This window comes from Oryx dammah, unplaced genomic scaffold (assembly GCF_014754425.2).
Source record: "Oryx dammah isolate SB20612 unplaced genomic scaffold, SCBI_Odam_1.1 HiC_scaffold_23, whole genome shotgun sequence".
Lineage (NCBI taxonomy): Eukaryota > Metazoa > Chordata > Mammalia > Artiodactyla > Bovidae > Oryx > Oryx dammah.
The window spans coordinates 117,132,357-117,158,435 of NW_024070207.1; the positions used below are offsets into that span (position 1 = coordinate 117,132,357).

General features: G+C 40.5%; 1 protein-coding gene across 2 annotated transcripts in view; it reads right to left on the bottom strand.

The window, feature by feature from the left end:
- REPS2 (RALBP1 associated Eps domain containing 2) overlaps positions 1-26,079 on the bottom strand; it is a 251,685-nt gene that overhangs the window by 24,930 nt on the left and 200,676 nt on the right. For both annotated transcript variants that reach the window (XM_040266555.1, XM_040266554.1), the window contains exons 15-16: positions 7,770-7,853; positions 6,582-6,727 (exon numbers count right to left, since the gene is read on the bottom strand). In XM_040266555.1, coding sequence (XP_040122489.1) covers positions 6,582-6,727; positions 7,770-7,853 — 230 coding nt within the window. The remainder of the gene's footprint in view (positions 1-6,581; positions 6,728-7,769; positions 7,854-26,079) is intronic.

Below are 26,079 nucleotides of genomic sequence, written 5' to 3' on the forward strand. Positions count from 1 at the left end.
ATTTACACAACTTAGACAGATGCCAAGGGCATTACGCTGAGTGAAAACAAGCAAAGCTCAAAAGGTCACATGCTGTGTGATTCTATGTGTATAACATTCTGAAAATGACAAAATTATAGAGACAGGAAACTGATCAGTGGTTACCACAGGTAAAGAGTAGAAAAGAGGATGAGGTGGGGTGACTCCTGTATCTTGATTACAGTGGTAGTTACCAGACATACAAATGTGATAAAATGGCATAGAACTATACATATATACTGTCCCAACATCAATTTCCTGTTTTTTATATTTTACTATGTTAGGTAAAATGTAACCATTTAGAGAAGCTACATGAAAGATACATAAGACTTCTTTGTACTATTTTTTAATCTTCTATGAATGTATAATTATTATAAAATAAAAAGTTTTATGAAAATACATCTTGATCAGAGCTGGATGCCTCTACTTAAACAACTACCACGTTAAGTGTGCTAGCTTATAACAGTTTGCCCTTCCCTGGGAATTGCCTCCATCCCCTTCCCCTCCTCTGTAGGGATAGGCCCCAGACAGACAGTCCTATTTGTTCTAGGAAACACTCAGCTCTGTTTTCACACTTGAACAGATGCTAGCCTGTGCTAAGCTTACCAGAATCTCTCTCCCAGGGATGTGGGTTCCAGTTAAGAGTTTGGTTTAGCCTGGGCCCTGCACAGTGAGAATGTAATATCTGGAGCCGAAGGTGGTTGAGAAGATTTCACAGATAAAAATGTCAGAAAATAGAGATGAATCAGGAGGAAGGCCAATAGAAATATGGTCCTCTCCCCCAATCCATCCATGTCCCTGGGTTCAATGAGTCACCCCTGTATTCTTATAATAATGAACACAGTTTTGCTACCTCAAGTTGCTCTTTATGTTTTGTCACCAAGTGAGCCTTGCATAATGCAAAGACAGGATCCAGCTTCAAAAACCTCTCAAGAGTTCAGTAAAGGCATCCAACTTGCCTCACCATTTAAGACCTGCTTCTAGAGTCTGTCTAGGTTCTCCTAACCTTGTTTCTCACTGTTCCAGGCTGGGCTCTAACTGGCCTGGTTTCCAAGGAGGAAAATAAGGGAGAAACAGCGAGGTGTTTCTTTTACCTGCTGCTGTTGTTCATCAGGCAATCTCTCAGTTTAGAACTGTATACTGTGAGACTTGTACATTGAAGATTATGTGGCAGACTGTCCTCCAATCATATTCTTGTGCCTTCCTGTTTTCAGTAGCATCTCCTCCTCAATTTGAGCTAGGCACACGGCCATACAATTAGAAACTAGCCGCATTTCTGTGTCTTCTTTGCAAGTAGGTGAGGCCATATGGCTAAGTCTAGGTGAAAGGTATCCAAGAGAAATGATGATGTCCTTAAAAGTAACTTATTTTCTCTCCATTTGTTCCTTTCCACTTTCTGGGACCTGGAACATGAACATGTTAGAGGTGAGCCACCTCCAAACCCTATGGATAAAGGCAACCTTCACAGGATCTGAAACAAGATGACAGAAGGGACCCGGGTTCTGGACAGGTATGCTTCTGGACCACTCACCAACTCAGACTTCCACATAAGAAAAAAGTCAGTTTCTTTGTTATTTGAGTGACTGTTACCTCATTTTTTTCAATCAGCTGAACCACTGTTTGAAGGAATATAAACTGGGATCTCTAGATAAGAAAAATCTTCTTAGCCTTCACCCTGGACCCTGCTTTCTCCTATGGAATTCTGAGTATAGCTTCTAAGAAGTGAGTTTTTATTGTCTTTTCTCTTCTTGGAAATGGTAGGTTTCCATTAGAGATGCCAATCATCAATCCCATCATTCCACTGTTGACAAACACGAAGAGAGAAGAGAAACAGAATCCCAACCACACTGAGAACTTCATGCAGGCAAGCAGACTCTGCCACACAAGCTCCCTGGAATGCCCTGGGGTGCCACTGGACACCTCCTGGGGTTCCAGAGAAGAGCTTAGGCCACAGAAGCTGGCACAGGTTCGGTCACAGTATTGCCACACAACACCCTCTAGTTCTAAACTGTTCAAGCAATTCTATTTTCCCAAAATCCATCCTTAGCAGATACATAAAAAATGGGAGAAAACAATCAAGCCAAATTATTTCTAAGAAAACCCCACTTCTGTCCTTATAGGCAGTTCATTAATGACTACACAATCTAAGAGCTGTTTATTACTTCTAACCTGGACTCAGCAGCTCACTTGGAGAGAATATTTTATTAGTTCCTCTCTCCTATATGGAGTAGACAATGATGGTATCTGAAGCAGAATTTGTTTCTTATTAATAGGTCAGTTCTAATGTTAATTTCCCCAAAAGCTGATGACCATTTTGCAACTTGCTTTGACTCTTTTCTCAATGTTCCCAAAGATGGTATATAATAACAACCACTCTAAATGCACTAGAGAGAGATTAACTTACTACATACCATAGATGTTTAAGGGCATCAGAGCTTAATTCTCTCCCAGAACCCTAACCAATAAAGGGCTATACAGACTAACCATTATGTGTCTGGCTGTCCTCTCTCCAGGTCTTAGAAAATTATGAGTGTTAAGTTGCTCCTTATCACTCTCAAATGAACTGGTCTGGGACCTGAAATAAGTCTTATACAGTTCCCTTATGGCAAAGTTTAGATACATGACATTTATAGCACTATTTGTGTTGCTGGTGGGTGCTAGCCTCTCTCACCCTGACCCTGTGAGCTCACCTAACTAGTGAAAGAATATCATGGTGAGGGATGGTGACTGAACAAGCAGATAAAACAAACGCCACTTTTCAACAAATGCTGCTGGAACAACTGGAAATCCATATGCAAAAGAATGAAGCTGGACCCCTTCATCACACTGTACAGAAAAATGAATTCAAAATAGACCATAGGGGTCAATATAAGAGCTAAAACTATAAAGCTTGTAGATGCAAACACAGGACCTAATCATGAACTTGATATGGGCAATGGTTTCTTAGATATGAAAGCAAAAGCACAAGGGACAAAAGAAAAACATTAGATAAATTAAACTTGATCAAACTTAAAAATATTGTGCTTCAAATAGCGTCATTATGAAAGGAAAAAGACAATGCACAGAACAGGGGAAAATATTTGCAAATCATATATATGACAAGGGATTTATATCCAGAGTATATAAAGACCTCATAATTCAAAAATAAAATGATAAGTAATCCAAGGATAAATGGGCAAAAAATATAAGCAGACATTTTCCCAAAGAAGTTATACACATGGCCAATAAGCACATGTAAAGATGCTCAACATCACTGTTCATTAAGAAAATAAAAATCAAAACCATGAGACACCATTTCACACCCACTAAGATGGCTATGATAAAAACCCTAAAAATCAAATAACAAGTGTTGGTAAGGAAGAGGAAAATCTGGAACCCTCATACTTTACTGGTAGGATTGTTAAATGCAATAGACACTGCCACTGTGGAAAACAGTATGGAAGGTCCTCAAACTGTTAAACATAAAGCTACCATCAGTCCAGTCCAGTATGAGTTGCTCAGTCATGCTTGACTCTTTGCAACCCCAGGGACTGCAGCCCACCAGGCTCCTCTGTCCATGGAATTCTCCAGGTAAGAATACTGGAGTAGTTGCCATTTTCTTCTCTAGGGGATCTTCCCGACGCAGGGATCGAACCCAGAGCTCCTGCATTGCAGGTAAATTCTTTACCATCTGAGACACCAGGGAAGCCCAAAGTTACCAAATGACCCAGCAATGACCCAGCAATTTGATTCCCAGGTATAAATACTCAAGACAAATGGAAATATCAGTCCACACAAAAATCTGCACATAAATATTCACAGCATCATTATTCTTATTAGCTGCAAAGTGGAAACAACCCAAATGTCCATCAGCTGATGAATGGGTAAATAAAATGTGGTATATCCATATAATGGAACATTAATCAGCAGTTTAAAAAAATTAAGTTCTGACTTATTATACAACATGGATGAACCTTAAAAACACGATACTAAGTAAAAGAAGACTGTCACAAAAGGCCATATGCTATATGATTCCATTTAAATGAAATAGCCAGAATAGGCAAATCTATAAAGACAGAAAGTATTGACAGACAATGGTTGCCTGGGATGTGGGAGTGGAAAGTGACTGCTAATGGGCACAGAATCTCTTTTTAGGGGCGATGAAAATGTTCTACAATTAGACTGTTATGATGAGTGTACAACTATATAAATATACTAAAAACCACTGAAGTGTACATTTACCAGAGTGAATTGGATGCTACATGAAACACATCTAAAAAAGGTTGCTTTTTTAAAAAAGATGAAAAAAAAGACAAAGATTTCTGCTTGAACTCCACCAGTGGCCCTCCCATCTACTTTGGAGGATGTCATAGCCACCACTCAGTTGTCACATAGCCAGCAATGATGTGAAGTACAGATTACAGTGAAAAGTTGGGGAGAACATCAAAGAAAGTTTACGTGTCTGTATCTCTAAGATCCATCCTCTAGACTGGAGGGTGGCTGGAAGATGGCCAAAGCTCTCAGGGACCATTAAGGACAAAATATACTTCCTTGATGCACTAATACCACTAGGGAACTGTCCGTTTGGGAAAAACAAAACAAAACAAAACAAAAGCTATCACCTAAAGAAGAGTGCTGCACAGATTCAGAATGAGGATTGACTTCATCAGCAAGCTGCACCCACAGAACCTGTTACTTTTCTTCCCCTAACAGTGTAAGCAGGAGAAACTCTGCAGCAGACCCTGAGACCTGTAAGGAGCGGTGTTATGACACAATCCCAAGCATCTGTGTTAGTGACTAGTCAGACTCACTTGAAGTCACACATAGCAGCAGGTTTCTGCCCTCAATTTCTGCCCTCACTCAATTTCACTGAGGCAAGTGATGGTTCTTCTTAAAGTCAAAGTCTTCTGGAGAAGGATGGCTTGTCCAGACGATGGTTTTTTTGGTCCCTGGGCATGTCCACAGGTGTCCCTACCCTCTATTCAGCTACAGAAAGATATCTTAAAGGCTCTGCATGTGACCATTCTGTGCTGAGATGCTTAACAACAGAATCTCTTCATGGGAATGAAAAGGAATCACATACTGCATCTACTCAAAGTCGGGTCTAAGGGTCTTGAAGCTGGTCACATGCATCAGGGGGACATGAGATAAGACAGGTAAAGAGGGGAACTGTCATTTATAGTACTGTCTTCTTCCCAGGAAAACACAGGCCAAAACAAGCAAGAAGGGTGGGAAGGAAAGGAAGAGGAGAGAGGAGGGGAAGGAAATCAAACCAATCTGAAATACACCCCAGCCTGTGATTCACACGCCCCTTGAGAGGTTGTCTTATCGCTGAGAAATCCTTTTTCTACATGACTGGGAGACTGTAATACTATCACAGAAATGAGTAAGGCAAGACTATAACCATTAAAATCACACCAGTCCAAGGGGTTGAGTGTAAACATAAGTTTACACTTACATATGTATATGCAGATTTAAAATGACAGTTCTGTTCATCTGTGTCTCTTTTACTGTCTCGCATACAGGGTCATCATTACCATCTTTCTAAATTCCATATATATGTGTTAGTATACTATATTGGTGTTTTTCTTTCTGGCTTACTTCACTCTGTATAATAGGCTCCAGTTTCATCCACCTCATTAGAACTGATTCAAATGCATTCTTTTTAATGGCTGAGTAATACTCCATTGTGTATATGTACCACAGCTTTCTTATCCATTCGTCTGCTGATGGACATCTAAGTTGCTTCCATGTCCTGGCTATTATAAACTGTGCTGTGATGAACATTGGGGCACACGTGTCTCTTTCAATTCTGGTTTCCTCGGTGTGTATGCCCAGCAGTGGGATTGCTGGGTCATAAGGCAGTTCAATTTCCAGTTTTTTAAGGAATCTCCACACTGTTCTCCATAGTGGCTGTACTAGTTTGCATTCCCACCAACAGTGTAAGAGGGTTCCCTTTTCTCCACACCCTCTCCAGCATTTATTGCTTGTAGACTTTTGGATCACAGCCACTCTGACTGGTGTGAAATGGTACCTCATTGTGGTCTTGATTTGCATTTCTCTGATAATGAGAGATGTTGAGCATCTTTTCATGTGTTTGTTAGCCATCCGTATGTCTTCTTTGGAGAAATGTCTATTTAGTTCTTGGGACCAATACAGTATACTAACACATATATATGGAATTTAGAAAGATGGTAATGATAACCCTGTATGTGAGACAGTAAAAGAGACATAGATGTACAGAACAGACTTTTAGACTCTGTGGGAGAGGGAGAGGGTGGGATGACTGGGAGAATGGCATTGAAACATGTATACTATCATGTAAGGAATGAATCGCCAGTCTAGGTTCAATTCAGGATACAGGATGCTTGGGGCTGGTGCACTGGGATGACCCAGAGAGATGATATGGGGAGAGAGGTGGGAGGGGGGTTCAGGATTGGGAACTCATGTACACTCGTGGTGGATTCATGTCAATGTATGGCAAAACCCATACAGTATTGTAAAGTAAAATAAAAATAAATAAATAAATAAAAATTTTAAAAAAGACAGTTCTGACCATGTGCTCATTTATCTGTTCTACTTACTTTTGGACTGCTGGATGGGGTTTCACAGTTGCTACAGAAGCTGGCCCACCTACAGTGGTAGAAGGCTCTTGATTTTCTGTAGCTTGATTTTCAGGTCGGAATTTCCTACGGATGGGCTTTGATGGGGGCTGAGAATATGCTATCTCCTGCAGATTAAAAAAAAAAAAGTTAAACAAGTAAATGCCACTCATCTTGTCAATGCCCTTATGTTCCTTCTGGCCTGTCCCCACGGTCACTCATGCACTCTATTCAAACTCCACATCCAAGGACATGTGGCTGATTTGTGGCTTGGCAAGACCTGGAGGGACCATCAGATTCCAGGGGCCTTTCCTTCTTCTTTTTTTTTTTCCATGTTTGCAGCCTATTACCTTTTTGTTACCTAGAAGGACACAGGAATCAGGTGCCCTCTTTACCTCCTCTCCTTTCTTTTTTAAATGCTGTGTGCATCTCACATCAGGAGGCCTTTCCTTACCAAAGACAAAATTCTCTCTTGCCTTACTTTGGGGCTTTGGGGAATATGTTCTAAATAAGTTCTAAGTTTTAAAGTTTATAGAGGTCTTCATCACAAACTCCTCCTTCTCCTACCCCCAGCTTCTACATCAAGCCAAGCTGGTGAGCCACTGTGTCTTCTGGAAGGAGGCCGCTGGCTTGCTTTCTTGGAGGCCCTACCCCATCTGTCCTCCCAAGCATAGGCACACGCTCTGTGATGGGAGGAGGGCCTGAGAAAATGGGGCAGAAGAGAGGAGGGGAGAAGCTGAATGGAGAGCACGGTGAGTGAGTGAGCAAATGCACTGGGACTCGGTGACACAGTGGGCAAGGGTAAACTGTGGCACAAAGACTAGAAAGGGGAGATCACCCAGGCCCCCAGGCACTCCTCAAGGTTTAGTAGGGTGCAGGGCTCTGCTAAGGGCCCTCCCCATTGCTCCTCTTGGTCCTGCCAAAAGCAAGGCTATCATATTTAGATTAGAGGTTGAAGATGGAAGTACAAACTGTCAGAGACATCAAGGTGGAGCCCAGGAATCATCAGGACCCTAATCTTCACAAAGAACCCAGATTCAAGGAAATCTGGATCATAAACATTCATGTCAGGGCATGAAAACTTTAAAACAGTCTATGGGTTAATAGAGGCAAGCAGCCTAGGGGAGGGGTCACAAGGCCATCACAGTAATGCCTTCATGCTGGCCTTACCTTCTTTGTTGGACTACTTTCTGCAGCTTGAGAGGGGGCCCTGTTCAACTGGGGATGTACCTCGGCCTCAGATGCTTGTTCAGACTGTAGCAAAACATCACAGAAAGGAAAAAAAAAAAAGCAAAAACATAACCACCTAAATATGTAGTAAAGAGAGCTTAGGAAAATAGTTACTAAGGGGAGACAGCCAAGGATGGTCAAGTCTGGCAATCCTTGAGAAAACTTTCTCTAGACCCTGCTATTCCCTCCCATCTCTCCTCCCAGAACTGTTCAATCTTAGGAAAAGGAGTAAGAGGAATGTCTTCTATAATTGGATGTATGTATTGCTAAAAACTAATGCTCTGAAAGTGCAAACTAAAAATAACAAGGCATAGTGGAAAAGTAGGGGAAAGAAACTACAATTTCAACTCAAGCACTAAGAAAAACAGTAATTATAATAAAAAGCACTGACATTTTTTATATTCAATTTCTGATAAAGAAACACTAGTAGATATGACTGTTTACCTTTAAAAAAAAAAGGAGAAGGGTAAGCATAATGGAGGGAGAAAACAGGATTCTGGCTGCTGAGGGATATGGAGTCTGTGAATAAAAACACAAAGACTGGGGAGGAATGGCCCCAAAGGCCTGCAAGATAGTGGGGCCACACAGCCCGGTGGCAGAGCCCAGGGAGCAGGGACACCCTGTGCAGCTCCCTATCTCCCAGGCTTGCTACATTTGGCACTGCTAGAGTCCTTGGTTTTCAGCAGCTATTAGCCAGTGATGCAAAATGTTAACATGTGAACCAATATGACCTCCACATTATTAGTCCTCTATAAACTCACAAGCTAATCTGCATCAGAGAAACACACTGCAGCACACAAGCTGTGGCCTGAGCACACCCACTTCATCGCTAACTGGGCCTTCTCCAAGCTCTAGTGGTGGCTCGCTTCTTCCTTCCTCTGACCCTACTCCTCTCCACCTCTCCTGCCAACTGCCCCCAGCACATCCCAGCTGCCTCTAGTCTTCAGAGACCAATGTCCAGCTTGGCACTCTTGTCTCCATTTGTAAAGCTCCTGTCCCTAGCATCTGATGAGCCACAGCGTCCTACTTGGAATCATTCTCTCTTCCTGTTATGGCTCCTCTTATCCCTCAGATATGGGGTTTGGGGTTCTCCTGCTCCATTTTCCCATCACTGTTGACTCTTTCCCAGAGTAAGCCCATCTGCTCCTACACTTCCACTGCTTGCCCTGGATCCTTGGTACCCAATGCACTCCCATTCCCTGCCTCTTCAAAACCCATGATGCAGGCACTCAACATGCCTGATTTCTAGTTCCAAGTTTTTCTTACTGCTTTCTCCTTTCGATGAAGGTTAACTGTATTATTACCATTGCTGTTACTGTTATTAATAAATATATACTATGAACCACCAAAACCTTGCTATGTGTCACATGTTGCTCTGGGTGTTTTGCATTGATTATTGCATTCATCATCACAGCCCTAGGAAGCAGAGGGGAAATTGAGGATCTAGAAGGCAAGGAATTCACCCAAGATCATACAAATAGCAGAGTGTGAAGCCAGGCTTCAGGTCCCAAAACTGGGCTGTGACCACTATGCTATATAGCTTCCAGCACTCTTGGGCCTGAGTGTTATTCACTCAAGAAATATTTATCCAACAGCCATGACAAGCAGGGCGTGTACTAGAACCAGTGTTCAAGGATGAATAAGCCCTAGACCTTGCCAATGAGGAGCTTGAAGTCTAGTGGAAAGGAAGAGAAATGAGTGGGCAAACAGGCTTCAGGGGAATAAGGACTCTGCCAAGGACATGTGGAGCCTATAGGAACAGCTGGCCTTGTGGGTGATCAAGACTCAGGCAAAGGTGACATTCCAGCTGCAAGCTGGGTGAACGGCCAGATGCGGCCAACTAGAATGGCCCTGAACAGAGTCTCTTGATGAAAGTGAAAGAGGAGAGTGAAAAAGCTGGCTTAAAACTCAACATTCAAAATACTAAAATCATGGCATCTGATACCATCACTTCATGGCAAACAGATGGAGAAACAATGGAAACAGTGACAGACTTTATTTTCTTGGGCTCCAAAATCACTTCAGATGGTGAGTGCAGACATGAAATTAAAAGACGCTTGCTCCTTGGAAGAAAAGCTATGACCAACCTAGACAGCATATTAAAAAGCAGAGACATTACTTTGCCAACAAAGGTCCATCTAGTCAAAAATATGGTTTTTCCAGCAGTCATGTATGGATGTGAGAGTTGGACCATAAAGAAACCAAAGAATTGATGCTTTTGAAGTGTGGTGTTGGAGAAGACTCTTGAGAGTCCCTTGAACTACAAGGATATTAAACCAGTCAATCCTAAAGGAAATCAGTCCTGAATATTCATTGGAAGGACTGATGCTGAAGCTCCAATACTTTGGCCACCTGATTCAAAGAGCTGACTCACTAGAAAAGACCGTGCTGATGGGAAAGATTGAAGACAGAAGGAGAAGGGGATGACAGAGGATGAGATGGTTGGACGGCATCGCCAACTTGATGGACATGAGTTTGAGTAAGCTCCGGGAGTTGGTGATGGACAGGGAAGCCTGGAGTGATGCAGTCCATGGAGTTGCAAAGAGTCAGATAAGACTGAATGACTGAACTGCACTGATCCCTCCCATCAAGAAGCTTACAGAAGCCTCTTAGGTTCATCCACCAGAGGGCAGACAGAAAAAGCAAGAAGAACCACAATCCCACAGCAGGTAAAACCAAAACAACATTACAGAAAGTTAATCAAGATGAAAAAGCAGAGAGTTACGTCCCAGATGAAGGGATAATATAAAACCCCAGAAAAACAACTAAATGAAGGGGAGATAAGCAACCTTTCAGAAAAAAGAATTCAGAATAATGATAGTAAAGATGATCCAGGATCTAAGAAACAGAATGGAGAAGATGCAAGAAATGTTAACCAAGACCTATAAGAACTAAAGAACAAAAAATGATGGACAATACACTAGAAGGAATCAATAGCAGGATAACTGAGGCAGAAGAACAGATAAGTGAGCTGGAAGACAGAATGGTGGAAATCACTGCCCCAAAACAGAATATGGAAAAAAGGATGCAAAGAAATGAAGACAGCCTAAGAGACCTCTGGGACAACATTAAATGTACCAACATTCACATAATAGGGGTCCCAGAAGGAGAAGAGAGAGAGAGAGGACTTGAGAAAATATTTGAAGACATGACAGCTGAAAACTTTCCTAACATGGGAAAAGTCAACCAAGTCCAGGAAGCACAGAGAGTCCCAGGCAGGATAAACCCAAGGAGGAACACACTGAGACACATAGTAATCAAAATGATGAAAATTAAAGCTAAAGATAAAATATTAAAAGCAACAAGGGAAAACTGACAAATACTAATAACATACAAGGGAACTCCTATAAGGTTATCAGCTGATTGCTCAACAGAAATTCTGCAAGCCAGAAGGGAATGGCATGATATATTTAAAGTGATGAAAGGGAAGAACCTACAACCAAGAAAACACTACTCAGCAAGACTCTCCTTCAGATTTGATGGAGAAATCAAAAGCTTTCCAGACAAGCAAAAGTTAAGAGAATTCAGCACTATCAAACCAGCTTTACAACAAATGCTAAATGAACGTCTCTAGGCAGGACACACAAGACAAGGAAAAGACCTACACAAAATAAACCCAGATACAGGATGCTTGGGGCTGGTGCACTGGGATGACCCAGAGAGATGGTATGGGGAAGGAAGTGGGAGGGGGGTTCAGGATGGGGAATACATGTACACCTGTGGTGGATTCATGCTGATGTATGGCAAAACCAATACAATATTGTAAAGTAATTAGCCTCCAATTAAAATAAATAAATTTAAATTTTTTAAAAAATAAAATGTCAATAGGATCATATATTCATAATTACCTTATATGTAAATGGATTACATATAAATGCACCAACCAAAAGACATAGATTGGCTGGGTGGATGAAAACATGTACATGCATGCACTTTCACTTACAACATCACTCCATTGACCCCCAAAATTGTGTGTAATTATTTTATATTGTTTAGGTTAACCATGTTCCCATTATGGCTTGTAATTATAATTATCTCTTATTTTTTACCTGGCTATTAATTGTGAAAACTGATAAACATCTTTTACTATTATGATTATGTAGCTATTACTGACTTAATACCATTACACCATGATTGGTCAACAGAAAAAATAACAGAATTCTATATCACCAAAACCACCATTTAATAGAAAAATCTGTAATCACTTTTTAAAATTCAGATGTATATCAGAATTATCTTGGAACTTTTTGAAAAACACAAATGCCCAAGTATCACTTTTTTCCTCCAAGCTCCAGATATGTTTCGAATCAGCAGCTATGTTTAAAAACAACTGGACTATATGATGATCTTTCACTTTTATCTAGTTTGTTTCACTTTTTCTATTTCATATTTGCTGCTCTCATTTCATTCAGTTTATGTTTTCCAATTTATCCATCTCTTCGTTTTTTGATGTTCTTTCTCAAGCTTTTATCAAGTGTAGTAGAAAAGCTTTAGAAAACGTGAATTTTTGTCCAACTAAAAATTTTACGACATTCTGATTCTACTTGTTTGACAGTATGAATAGAATGCTAGATTTCCAATTTAAAATAATAGATATGCAACAATCAACAAAGGCTTATTGTATAATGGGAACTATAGTCAATATCTTATAATAACCTATAATGGAATATAATCTCAAAAATAATATATGTGTCTATGTATAACTGAATCATCTTGCTGTGCATCTGAAACACTGTAAGTCAACTATACTTCAATAAAATTTATATATTAAGAAAAAAGAAAAATATATTTTCATTCTACTTTTGCAACAAAAAAAAAAACTTGGACAGGTCACATGGACTTGGAAGGTACTACCACTTAGGATGTTGAGAACTACTGAGGAGCCTTGATGGGACAACATGGGCTCTGCTCAGCTGGCTCCCCAGAAAGGGATATAGGCCCAGGGAGGCTAAGCATTTGGATTCTCCACCAGAAGAAGGGATCATTCACTTATTCAATTAGACAGATAATTATTTTATACATCTGATGTGCCACTTTCCAAGAATCCTCATCTCGAGCTCTACTTTTAGGCAACCTGACCTGAGACACCAGGCAATGTGCTCCTGGAAGAGGGGAGTTAAAGCATTCTAGTATGTTTCTCCTTGGGCTCTCTCTTGAATAAACTTTTCTGGGAGAAGCCAGCTGCCATGTCCTGAAGCACTCAGACAGCCTTGTGGAGAGGCCCACATAAGAAGGAAGTGAGGCCTCTTGCCAACAGCCATATGAATGTGCCATCTTAGAAGTGAATCCTTCAGGCCCTGTCAAGCCTTCCAGATGACTTCTGTCACAGCTGACATCTTGACTATGGCCTAATGAGGGACCCTGCGCCAGAATCACCCAGATTAGTTTCTCCTGAATCTTGAACTCATAGAAACTTTGAGATATAAATGTTCATTATTTTAGGTCTCTTAAAAAACATTCCAGTATGTCTGGGACTTGGGGTCTAGTAGAGTGGAACAAGTGTGAACAGTGGAGAAAAATGGGAAAGTTGAAGCTGGAGAAGGACAGTGGAGTAGATGACACGTGGTCTTATGGATTGTCATCCTGGCTTGTTTTATCAGCCACTCAGCGCCATTCCCCATCACTAAGCTCTTCTGAGCACTGCAGGGGATCAGAGCCTGGAAACTGCATTTATACAATCTCCTTTCAACACAGTTCCTTGCAGCCACTGAGGGTCACTCACATGAAATCAAAGAAATAAGAAAAAACAAGCCATATTACTACTCCTCTGACAGTGATGGGCAGAAAAGCATAGGCTTCAGGAGTCAAGAGTATCTTGCCATGGACTCAAGCATTTCCCTGCAAATCATGACTCTGGTGCTGCAGACAGCCTGAGCATTTCTAGCTGTTTCCTTCAGTTCTTAGAATAGCTACGCTTCCTAAAAATTGTGGTAAACCTGATAGTATTGGCCTTCACCCACCTTCACTCCTCTGGCACATCTAATTCTTTTTGTAAGTACCTAATTCTATGCATGAAATCTCTTCCAGTGTGAAATACCTAGAGTGGTTTCTGTTTTCCTGACACCTTGGTTGGTACATCCATGTTGAGGACTTAAACTTATCCTGGGTATCACAGAGGTCAACAAGGGATTTTAGGTAGGGAAGTAATCTGACAAGATTTGGTGTTTTAGAAGGATTATTCTGAATCTGCTGAGTGAAACAGATTGGAAGAGACCCATAATGGGGGGAGGGAACTCAGTTAGAAGGCTAAAGAAGAAAACAAGACAAAAGACAATGGTCATTCAAACCAGTCTGGTGAGAGTGGAGATAGACAGCTTTGAGAGCTCTTTGGACTGGAGACCGGATACCTCCTTGGAGATTGGTGGAGTGTGGGAAGTGAAAGGAAAGAACAGTGACACACGGAATCCTGGCTTCCATCTTAGACAATGGGCAAATGGTTGTGAGAGGAAACAGTTTAAAGTAACAGCAAAGAAACATGGCCAGACAATAGCTGAAAAAAAACTAAGCAGATTCATCACAAAGCAGTGCTAGAATCACCCATCCGATCCAGGTTCCAAGGTAACACCAGTTCCACGAATTTCTTAGAGGAAAGATTAGCAAACTTTTTCTGTAAAGAGCCAATAGTAAATATTTTCAGTTGTCCAGGTCATTCGGTCTCTGGGTCTCCAGGTCTCTGCTGCCAACCTGCAACTCTGCTGCTGAGTGCACAACCAGGTATAGAAAATACAAGGAACGGGTGTGGCTGTGTCCCAATAAACTTTATTTACAGAACAGGTGGCAGGATAGATTTGGTGTGTGGGTCACAGTTTGCCAGTCCCTGACCTGGAGGGGAAAAGATCCTACACATAAGGTCAGGAAACACTGCACAGTCTCTCTCCCTCTTAGAAATCCAGAGAACACACAGCATACCACATGCTTTGAACTCCTGTGAGGTAAAGGAAGCCACTGTCTTTGTTTAACCCAGCAGTTCCCCAGACTTATCTGGCTTCAACTCCTTATTCTCATATAATTCACATTACCACCCAGCAAAACTAATGTCCTGTGTAACACACTTGGGGAAACACTGACCTACAGACTGGGTTTTAGAGGAACAAGGAGAACCATTACACCTGATTTGAAAGGCAAACACCATTCAAGCCAAACATACATCCATCCCCTTCTCGTTCTGGCCAAGAGTGTAAGGGAGGGTGAGGACATTGCTGCAGGCAAGAAAGGGGCTCCCTTCCTGCCTCCCTCTTTCTCTGCAGTAGCAGCTGTTACTGCTGCTGCCAACTACTTCTCTGCATGAATTTATTTACTGGGCTCCTTTAAAACCTCCTGGACACAAACACAATAAAAATCATTCCTTATGGTAGTTAAAACAGATTAACAGAACATGGATAAATTATGGATTTTTTTTCTTAAAGTAGCTTAAAACAAAATAACTCAGGTTCCAGTTGCAGATGAGCTCACAAAGGCCCCATGGTGCCCATCTGAGACCAGTTGCTCATCACATCCCCTCACCTGGGCCACTGCAGAAACTTCAGTGGGTCTTTTCCCAGCCTTTGGTTTTTCCCCTGGTCCAATCCATCCTGCATACCATTGAGGAACTCATCTTGCAAACCACCTTCTCATCAAAACATATTTTTTCAAAGCCCCTCGATGGGTCCCTAAGGCCTGGGCACACAACACACTCCTTCAGCCGGTTAAAGCTCTTCCAGTGTCTGGCTCCAATCTTCCTCTGCATCATAACTGCACTAGTTTGCCCATCTGGAACCTACTCCAGGCACATAACTATTATCTAAATCTTCAAACATATCAGAAGGTTCTTCTCAACCCCATTCTGTTCTAGACCTTCTAACCCAGTGGTTCCCAAATAGAGCTGCACAGGAGAATTATATGGGGAATTTTTATACATTACAGACTTTTAGATACTATCCCAGACTTCTCTAATTAGGATCTCCTAGGTCTGGAGCATTACAACTTCTATTTTAATAAGCTCCCTGGGTGATTTTTATGTAGCCTTCCCAGACCAACTAGGGACCGCTGATGGCCCAAACTCTTCAGTTAAGAAATGAGAAACCCAAGTCTCCAAGGTCCTAGTCTGGAAAAGGCCACAGGTGCACCAGTAAAAACTAAGTAGGTTTCTTAATTGTTTTCTTCTCCATTTACCATGGAGGGAATAGGTGGTATATGCAATATGGTTTCACAAATAAATGTATATTTGAAGTTGGGAAAAATTTTTAGCAATAAGGCTTTTGTTTAAAAGTCAGATTTGCAACCAAAAAAAATTCAAATCTCATTTAAAAAAAAAAGTAGTCTAGTTGCAAAACCAATTGCTACCATGTGAATAACTGATGACTTTTAAAAAGTTGTAATATTCATACAACTGACAGATTAGAAAAAGAAACTCAAGTTTCATTCCTCCCAAGAATCCAGGCAGATCCCAAGATGGAATCACAAAGGCTGAGGCTAATTTCTAGACAGATGAGCAAACAATCTTGCTACAGCCTCTCAGGGATCTCTAGCATCTTATTGATATCCTCAGTGTCATTCAACCTGACTCCCATCTGACACACCAGAAAACCATGTGGTCAAACCCAGGCATAGAAGTTGCAGAACCAACGGCCAGCAGCACAGTGGCCACAACAAATTCCATCATTTCAGTCACTCTCAGAGAGAGAATCCAGAGGACTGAGTTCTCTGTAAGAACAATTTCCAAAATCCATGACCCAAGTCACTTGTGAGAGATAGCTGGAAGGCTGCATCTTATTTCACTCTTGCTTCCCTGGTACTGAAGCTGAAGGTCAGAGAACAGCAGGTCCTCTGATCAGTGTGTGCAATGAGCCAGTAATGAATCCAACACTATTTCATATTCCAGTGCACAAGTCAAAACCGTCATCCCATGTTAACTGGCACCACAGAGCAGAGCAGGTACAGGGCACAGACTGTGGAGTCACATCCAGGCTTGGTATTTGCTTGGTACATAACCTGAACATCGGCTTAACCTCTCTGAGCCACAGCTTCATCACCTGCAAAAGGGGATAATCCACCTAACTTCTAGTGTTGTGAAGATTAAGGGAAACATCTCTCTTTGAAGGACAGGGAGGCCTGGCATACTGCAGTCCATGAGGTCGCAAAGAGTTGACACAACTGAGCAACTGAACAACAACAGGGTGCTAAGCACAAGAACAGAGTAGCTATTCACTAATGGCAGCTGCTATCCTGATCAGGAAGAAAATTATCATTGGTTTCCTGGCACAGGATCTACTTCTGTAAGTAGAAGTTAACATAAGGAACTTTCCCCCTCTTGCCAAAAGATGAAAACCTTGAGCAGGAGAGTGCACCTCAAAGGCCTACCTTCACTTGATGTTTTACCACACTTATAACATTGAATTCCTTTCCCACGTCCATTGCTCTGTATTAATGATGGAGGGTTTCAATAACACTTTTTCTAACTGCTGATAGCTCATACGTAGACTGTGATAAATGTCCCCTTTGGGGCTGACATGGCCCTTGCTTCATGAGCCAGGTCCATCAGAGAAAGGTGACTTCAGAAAAAAATTCAATTAGAAATAGCTGGCTAGAGAGGTAGCTATAAAAATTATGTAAGAGTTAGGAATCAGCCATAAAATAAACTCAGTATTGATGAAGATGTAGAAGTGAAATGAGAATACTGTTGATGGAGTATAAATCAGTACACTTTATAAAACCATTTGGCAGCATCCACTAAAGCCAAACATATGCTTACCACATGACCCAGAAATTCTACTCCTAGGGATAGACCCGAGAGAAATGAAAACACACATCCACTCAAAAACTTGTACATGAACATCCACAGCAGCATTATTTATAACTGCCAAAATTTGAAAACCACCCAAATATCCATCAATAGTAGAAAACAGTGATATATTTGTATACACAATGAAATACTACACAGCACTGATCTACAACTGCATACAACAATCTGGATTGATCATACAAACAGCATGTAAGGAGAGGCCAGACACAAGAGTATACACTTATGGGTCCACTTATATAAGGCAGGAAACAAGTAAAACTCATCTATGCTGTTAGGAGTCAGAACAGCGGGAACCCCAATAATAAGAATTGGAACTGAAAAATAGCATAAGAGGGACTTTCTGGGTGCCAGTAATATTCTGCTTCTTGATATAAGTGCCAATAACACATGTGTTGAGCTTGTGAAAATTCACTGAGATGCACATTCAATGTGTACCTACTGATACATATTATACTTGAATAAGAAGTTACAAAATAAATCCAGTAAAGCCAATTTCCTGTAATGTCCTTAAAGTGCCACCTAGTGGCACAAGTTAAATGAAAACAAGGAGGAAGATTCATTTCTAGTCAAAAACATGGCCTTGTTTCTAACATTTTGGGACCGGGCTGGAACAGTCCCTAGATTTGAAAACAAACAAACTCCACAAAAAAAAAAACAAAAACCCTATCCCCTGGCACAGAGAATCCTGACACAAAGATTCAGTGGTAAAGTAAAGCTGTCTACAACAGAGCAGGCTGGTACCAATGAGCCAGTGATGACGTACAGCCCTTCCACTGTGCCTGCAATCAGCCATAGTGGAAATATTTACAACACGGATGTCAGCAATGGCTACAAATAGTAGCTTTTTCTTTCATCGGAGAGACTCACCAGCACACCAGTAAGGAATACCTACAGAACTTGCTGAGCAGAGCAGGGTATTCAGGAGACAGGAAGAAAGAACTCGTTCATCCTATTTTCCCAGGACAGGCTTCTTTCCCTCTTCCTCACCTTGAAGGCAAGGCCTTAGTCAATTTCTTCTAATCATGGTTGAGAAACAGAGTTGGGAAGGTCCACTCACAGCAAGCCTTTGAAGCTGTCAGATGAATAAAGGATATTTGCTCAAGGTTCTGCTAGTGAAGTCTGAAAGAGTATCTTGGTCAGATAACGGTCCTCCAGGTAAAGCTGCAAACTACAGACGTAGGCATCACAATCCTCATGTTAGGAGATGATGGGTTAAAAGCTTATGGGAGACTGTCTTTATGCTGGTTCCTTTCCTTATCATTTCCACTACTTAAGGTAACAGATGAAAATGTGGATTTCACCTACAGATTGTAGTTTGTTGACCCCTGATGTAGGCCAGCCATGAAAAATCACAGATGTGGGAAAGAAAATGATTCTAACACAACTCAGTCTGGTACTCATTCTGGGCTTGTGATCACAAAGTTCTGGCTGTCCTGAATCTGTAATTCTGTTTGCCAGCTAGACTCCACCTCTGCTTCACTGGGCCTGTACTGATAATTATAACAGCTCACTGTCGTGAGAGCTGACCATATGCCAAGGACCATCCTAAGTGCTTTAGAGATCTTGACCATCAAAACCTTATGAGAGTACACACTACTACTATACTCATTTCACAGATAGTGAAACAGACACAGAGAGGCTAAGTAAACTTGTCCAAAGACACGCAGCCAGTAAGAGGCAGAGAGAGGATTTGTACCCTAAGTCCATGTTCTTAACTATTCTGTCAGGCTTCCTCCCTAGGCCTGCGCTCTGTGTGTTCTTCACCATCCACTCCTAATGACAGACACCACAGCACAGGGGGCACCCTCCCATCCTGCTCTGCTTCTGCACTTGCTTCTCCCCTGACACTTAGGGGTGCTTCCTGGTTTCTGTCACTGTGTGGTGGGAGATAGGGGTCAGACAAGAGAAATAAAAATTCCATTGTTCAGGAACCTAGAAATCAGGCATAGCTGCCTCCCAGGGCAAACACTGGGCTATCTTGTTAGTTATACAAACCATGGTGTCCAGCTATCACCTACAACCCTTGACCATAGAGCATGAGGAAATGGGTTTAGATGAGACACACAAAAAATGACAGTTATATAGATGCACCAAGAGAGACCATGGGCTGGAGGGCATTAGGCATAACTGCTTTCAGATGATGGGTGAGAATGAAGGAGCTGAAGGAGAAGGACCACATCACAACCATTGTGTTCCTATAGTTCTCAGCCAAGTGTGGGCCTCTCATAATCACCTTTCATTAACACCTGATGAACTGAGTAGATGAACTTAAGGAATCTTTCAGAGGAGTGATCCTAGCATAGTAAGCTTTACATAGTAACATCACAAACAAAATATAATAAGGAGAAGGAAAACAAGCTACTAGTGGTGGGATGAAGCTAATTTATTAAGAGGTTTCAGAATATAAAATGTATCAGTGATAATGTGTCAACTCTGTTGTTAAGAAGAGAGAGGTTAAGAAAATAACTCTGAGACACTATGCACAGTAGGAGGAGGTGGCACTCAGAGTCTAGATAGTCTGGGTCAGAATGGCAGCTTCAGGCTTTACTTGCTCTGGGCAAATTTCTGAAGTTCTTTGTGCCTTAGTTTGCTTATCTGCAAATTGAGGACAGCAACAGAACCTACTATACATGGTTGCTAGGATTAAATGAGTTAATATTTATAAAGCACTTAGAAGAGCATCTGGCACGTAAGCACTATACGTACTTGATAAATTAATAAAGTAAATAATCACAAAGCCTTAATGGTTTGTATACTTTTAAAATCAATTTTGAAATGCATAAACAATAATTATTTATGATGTAAAACTTCTGCCTCTTTTTTTCCCCTCTTTGAAAGCAGGATATGAAATACACTTGGCTTTCTGCTATACCAAATATGGCCCAGTGACCAAAACGTGAAAGCTCTTTTGGCAAAGATGAACATAAGTCTGCACTGGGGAAGGCACTTTAAAAATAAACATTTTAGCTTAACGTTAGGAAATACTTCATATTTATAAAATGGGCACAGAGACTGAAAATCCATATTAACTTGTGCTTAGCAGATCTATAGTTACTTTTTATGATGTGCAATGAATAATTTTTTCTTTCTCTTTAAGGTTTATCATTAAATTTCAAGCACCTCCCCAGAAACCTTTCCCAGTTTTCCTCTTCTACAAAAGCTAGCACTGTCACTTACTAGCTATGAGGCTCTAAGTACCTCACTTCTACTTTCTGAACTTCAACTTTCTGTTCCATAAAATGCTATGCAATGATAGATGACAGCACAAGCAAAAAAGTGTTAAAATAAAGACTGAGACCCACTCAGCAGCAAGATAAAGATCCTTGTGGGGCCAAATCACAAATTGGTAGGCAAGGCTAAGGGTTCAGAAGTAGGTGGAGGGAGCTGAGTGCTCAAATACAGCAAAGTAAGGGATTTAAATGCCCCACATGAGGCAGGGGGCCCATAATAAGATCATTCCCTGAAGCCAGAGACTAAGGTGACACTTCACTACCTGTAAACCTACAACGCCAGGAAGAAGTCTCTGAAGGTGTTCAGGGCTGCCTACTTAGGAAAGGAAGCAGAAGCAGATACAACATTGTAGCCCAGTCTTGGGATCAGCCACCACCTGGTATCATCTGCACGATCCCTGACATTTGTACTGGAAGGAAGTGCTGGACCTCAAGAAGAAGCACTAGCCCTAGACTAGAGGCCCATGGGTGCAGGGCTGTGGGGTATGGTTGGCAGAGACACCACTGAACTGCTAGAAATGGAGGAGCTCGGAGAAATGAGAATGAAATTTAAACTCCAATTTCAAATAAAACTGTTAAGCAAATTTCAAAGAAAAATATGAAAGGAAAAAACACAGCTCTAAGAATTTACTTCTGACAAAAATGAAGACAGAACAAGTTGAAAATAAGTAACTTTAAAATAATTTTATTTAGAACCCACAAAGTTAAAAGTAGGGAATACATCCCAAAAAGGAACTGAGAACTATGAAACAGAAACTGGGAAAAGCAAAACAAGAACAGACTGACATAAAAAAGAATGGACTACAAAACCTGGAATCATATACAGTTACTTAAAAAGAGTTATAAGTTTGGAAGTCAAAGATTTCATCCACAGCCAACCCAGAGAGATCATGACATAAAAAGATGAAGAGCCATAACTATAAATAAAATGTGTTGACAGACATAGAAACATACCTAATGAGTTTCAGAAGAAAATAGAAGAAATAAGTAAGGAATAAGAACCTGCAAAGACATGACTGAGAGTGCTCTAAAATTAAAGACATGATTTTCCAGATGGAAAGTGCATACCAATCATCATCTAGAATAAATCAGTTTAAATCTATACCCAGACACATCACAGTGAAGTTGCAACAGAACACTGAAAATAAAATTTTAAAAGCCACCAAAGAGAAAAGATACTCACTCCAAAGGAACGCCACATAGATTCACAGAATACTCAGCAGCAAGAAAAGAAAATGCCAGACAAGAAAAAGGTAATACATTCAAAATGCTGAGGGAAAATAACCTTCAACTTAGAATTCTACATGCAGCAAAATAACCACTTAAGAGAAAGGGCAATAAGAGTCTACTATTCAGAGAACATAGATGGATTTAAAAAAATATTAGATGATGTATTTCAGTAAAGGGTTTCTTTGAGCCTCAAAACTGCTAGAGTTATCATAACTTTATGATTATGCAACATTATATGCTTCATCACAAGTTTGGTTTGGAGCATGGTTTCTTAAAAGTAGCTTCCAAAAGCCATTTTATTACGATAGAGCTTTGACTTTATTTTGCTTCTCATAACACTTTTTTCCTTTCTCTCGATCAATCTTTAGTTTAAAGAGCAAATCTTTGTAAGAAAAACTGCTTAATTTCCCCACCAAAACAGCTGTTTAAACTCCTACCAATTACTTAGGAGTCTACTTCCAAATGGTAAACAGTAAACATGTGACATTTATGATTGAAACATACAGAGACATTCAAGGATACCCAAATTCATATACCTACTGCTCACACAGAGTCTCCTCAAAATAGAAAATGCACTTATATAAACAAGTTATCATAAGATGAAATCAGTTCATTTCAGTCGCTCAGTCGTGTCCGACTCTTTGCGACCCCATGAACCACAGCACTCCAGGCCTCCCTGTCCATCACTAACTCCCGGAGTTCACTCAAACTCATGTCCATCGAGCCGGTGATGCCATCCAGCCATCTCATCCTCTGTCGTCCCCTTCTCCTCCTGCCCCCAATCCCTTTCAGCATCAGAGTCTTTTCCAATGAGTCAACTCTTCACATGAGGTAGCCAAAGTATTGGAGTTTCAGCTTTAGCATCAGTCCTTCCAATGAACACCCAGGGCTGATCTCCTTTAGGATGGACTGGTTGGATCTCCTTGCAGTCCAAGGGACTCTCAAGAGTCTTCTCCAACACACAGTTCAAAAGCATCAATTCTTCAGCGCTCAGCCTCCTTCACAGTCCAACTCTCACATCCATACATGACCACAGGAAAAACCATAGCCTTGACTAGATGGACCTTTGTTGGCAAAGTAATGCCTCTGCTTTTTAATATGCTGTCTAGGTTGGTCATAACCTTCCTTCCAAGGAGTAAGCATCTTTTAATTTCATGGCTGCAGTCACCATCTGCAGTGATTTTGGAGCCCCAAAAAATAAAATCTGACACTGTTTCCACTGTTTCCCCATCTATTTGCCATGAAGTGATGGGACTGGATGCCATGATCTTCATTTTCTCAATGTTGAGCTTTAAGCCAACTTTTTCACTCTCCTCTTTCACTTTCATCAAGAGGCTTTTTAGTTCCTCTTCACTCTCTGCCATAAGGGTGGTGTCATCTGCATATCTGAGGTTACTGATATTTCTCCCGGCAATCTTGATTCCAGCTTGTGCTTCTTCCAGTCCAGGGTTTCTCATGATGTACTCTGCATAGAAGTTAAATAAGCAGGGTGACAATATACAGCCTTGACGTACTCCTTTCTCTATTTGGAACCAGTCTGTTGTTCCATGTTCAGTTCTAATTGTTGCTTCCTGACCTGCATACAGGTTTCTCAAGAGGCAGGTCAGGTGGTCTGGTATTCCCATCTCTTTCAGAATTTTCCACAGTTTGTGGTGATCCACACAGTCAAAGGCTTTGGCATAGTCAAGAAAGCAGAAATAGATGTTTTTCTGGAACTCTCTTGCTTTTTTGATGATCCAGTGGATGTCGGCAATTTGATCTCTGGTTCCTCTGCCTTTTCTAAAACCAGCTTGAACATCTGGAAGTTCATGGTTCACGTATTACTGAAGCCTGGCTTGGAGAATTTTGAGCATTACTTTACTAAGATGAGATAGCTAAATTATATATTAATTACTTAAGTGACCCTTTTAGACTAATAAAAAGAATTAGTGGAAATTCACCGAAGAATTAACTTCAATGGCCCAATGAGAAGACAACATTGGCCAGCAACAATGGGAAAGGAATTCAAACTCTGACCACAGCATAATGGCCAAAACCTTCAGGATCACCTTCAGAGATAAGAACACCTTATTATCAAAGTCTACTAAATACTTTTATGTGGTACAATCAATTTTCTGTATTCAGATATTTCTACTATTCTCCATGTAGTCATTCTCAGTTCAGTTCAGTTCAGTCGCTCAGTTGTGTCCGACTCTTAGCGACCCCATGAACTGCAGCACGTCAGGCCTCCCTGTCCATCACCAACTCCCAGAGTTCACTCAGACTCACGTCCATCGAGTCCGTGATGCCATCCAGCCATCTCATCCTCTGTCGTCCCCTTCTCCTCCTGCCCCCAATCCCTCCCAGCATCAGTCTTTTCCAATGAGTCAACTCTTCGCATGAGGTGGCCAAAGTACTGGAGTTTCAGCTTTAGCATCATTCCTTCCAAAGAATGGCTGTCTAATATTCTATTAGGTGGATATACATACAATACTCTTAACCAGACCCTTCTTCTCGGACATCTGTGTTGTCTGTCCTGTTTTAATTTTTATTTAATACTAAAATAAATGTCATATAGAATTTTTTCTTTCTTTTCAACTAGTTCTTGGGGAAAATTCTAATAGCATTTGTTGAAAGATGGCACACTTTGAGTGGTCTTTTTTTTAATTTATTTATTTTAATTGGAGGCTAATTACTTAATGATAACCCTGTATGAGTGGTCCTTTTAAAGGAGGGAATTATAATTAATCTTTCCTCCTCTATTCCAATCTCAATATATTGTCACTCCCTCTTCTCCCTGAACTTCTCACTATAGCCATTTCCTTTGGTTTTTGAAATTCTCATGCGGAGTCAACTGTTTGAAAATACTACTTTTCAAATTTCTTTAATAAGTCCTTATAAGAGGACTTTCAGAACTTTCAAAATTCTATCTAAACAACAAGGGCTTCTTCATGGTATACCAACCTAGGATTACAATTAACTCTGAGTAAACTATGAAACAATTCTACAACTAGGTATCATAGAGTAAAATGTACTGGCAAAGTCAACACAAGAAAAAAGGTCTTACACAAAGCAGAATAATCTACTTGAATCTTCAGCCTTGATAAATTCAAAACAGTGTGATCTATAATGAGAGATATATTTATCATAACCTATTTTAATTTAAAATACAGCCTTTTATTTTAACTAGAGGACAACATAAGATTAATTACATTCTTGGTCAGTAAAGCTAAAGGTTTATCCATTTTGCTGATCTCAGAAACCCAACTTATGATTTCAATGACTTTTTGCTTATTTTCCTATTCTCTATTTATCTCCACTCTTTATTATGTCTTTCCTTCTGCTAGCTTTGGGTTCAGCTAGTTTCTCTTCTTTTTTTATGATACTATATTAGTTTAAGGTGTACAGCATAGTGATTCAGCATTTTTATAAACTATACTCCATTTAAGGTTATTACAAAATAATGACTATAATTTCCTGTGCTGTGTCTAATCATAACCCTTGTTGCTAATCTATTTTATACACAGTAGTTTATACCTATTAATCCCATATGCCTATCTTGTACGTCTTTACTTCCCTCTCCCTGTGGTATCCACTAGTTTTCTTTAACTGTGAGTCTGTTTTACTATATACATTCGTTTGCTTTGCAGATCCCACACATAAGTGATAACATAGTATTTGTCTGACTTACTTCACTAAGCATAATATTCTCTTAAGTCCACTCACATTGCTATAAATGGTAGAATTTTATTCTTTTTTATGGCTGAGTAATATTCCTGTGTGTATGCATGTATGTATGTATATATGTGTGTATGTATATACACTCACACCACTTCTTTAACCATTACTCTGTTGATGGATACTTAGGTTGCTTTTGTATCTTATAAATAATGCTGCTGTGAACACTGGAGTGCATGTATCTTTTTGAATTTGTTTTTTCATTTTTTTTTTTAAGATGTATACTCAAAAGTAGAATTGCTGGATCATAGAGTAGTTCTATTTTTACTTTTTTGAGAAAAAAAACCTCCAT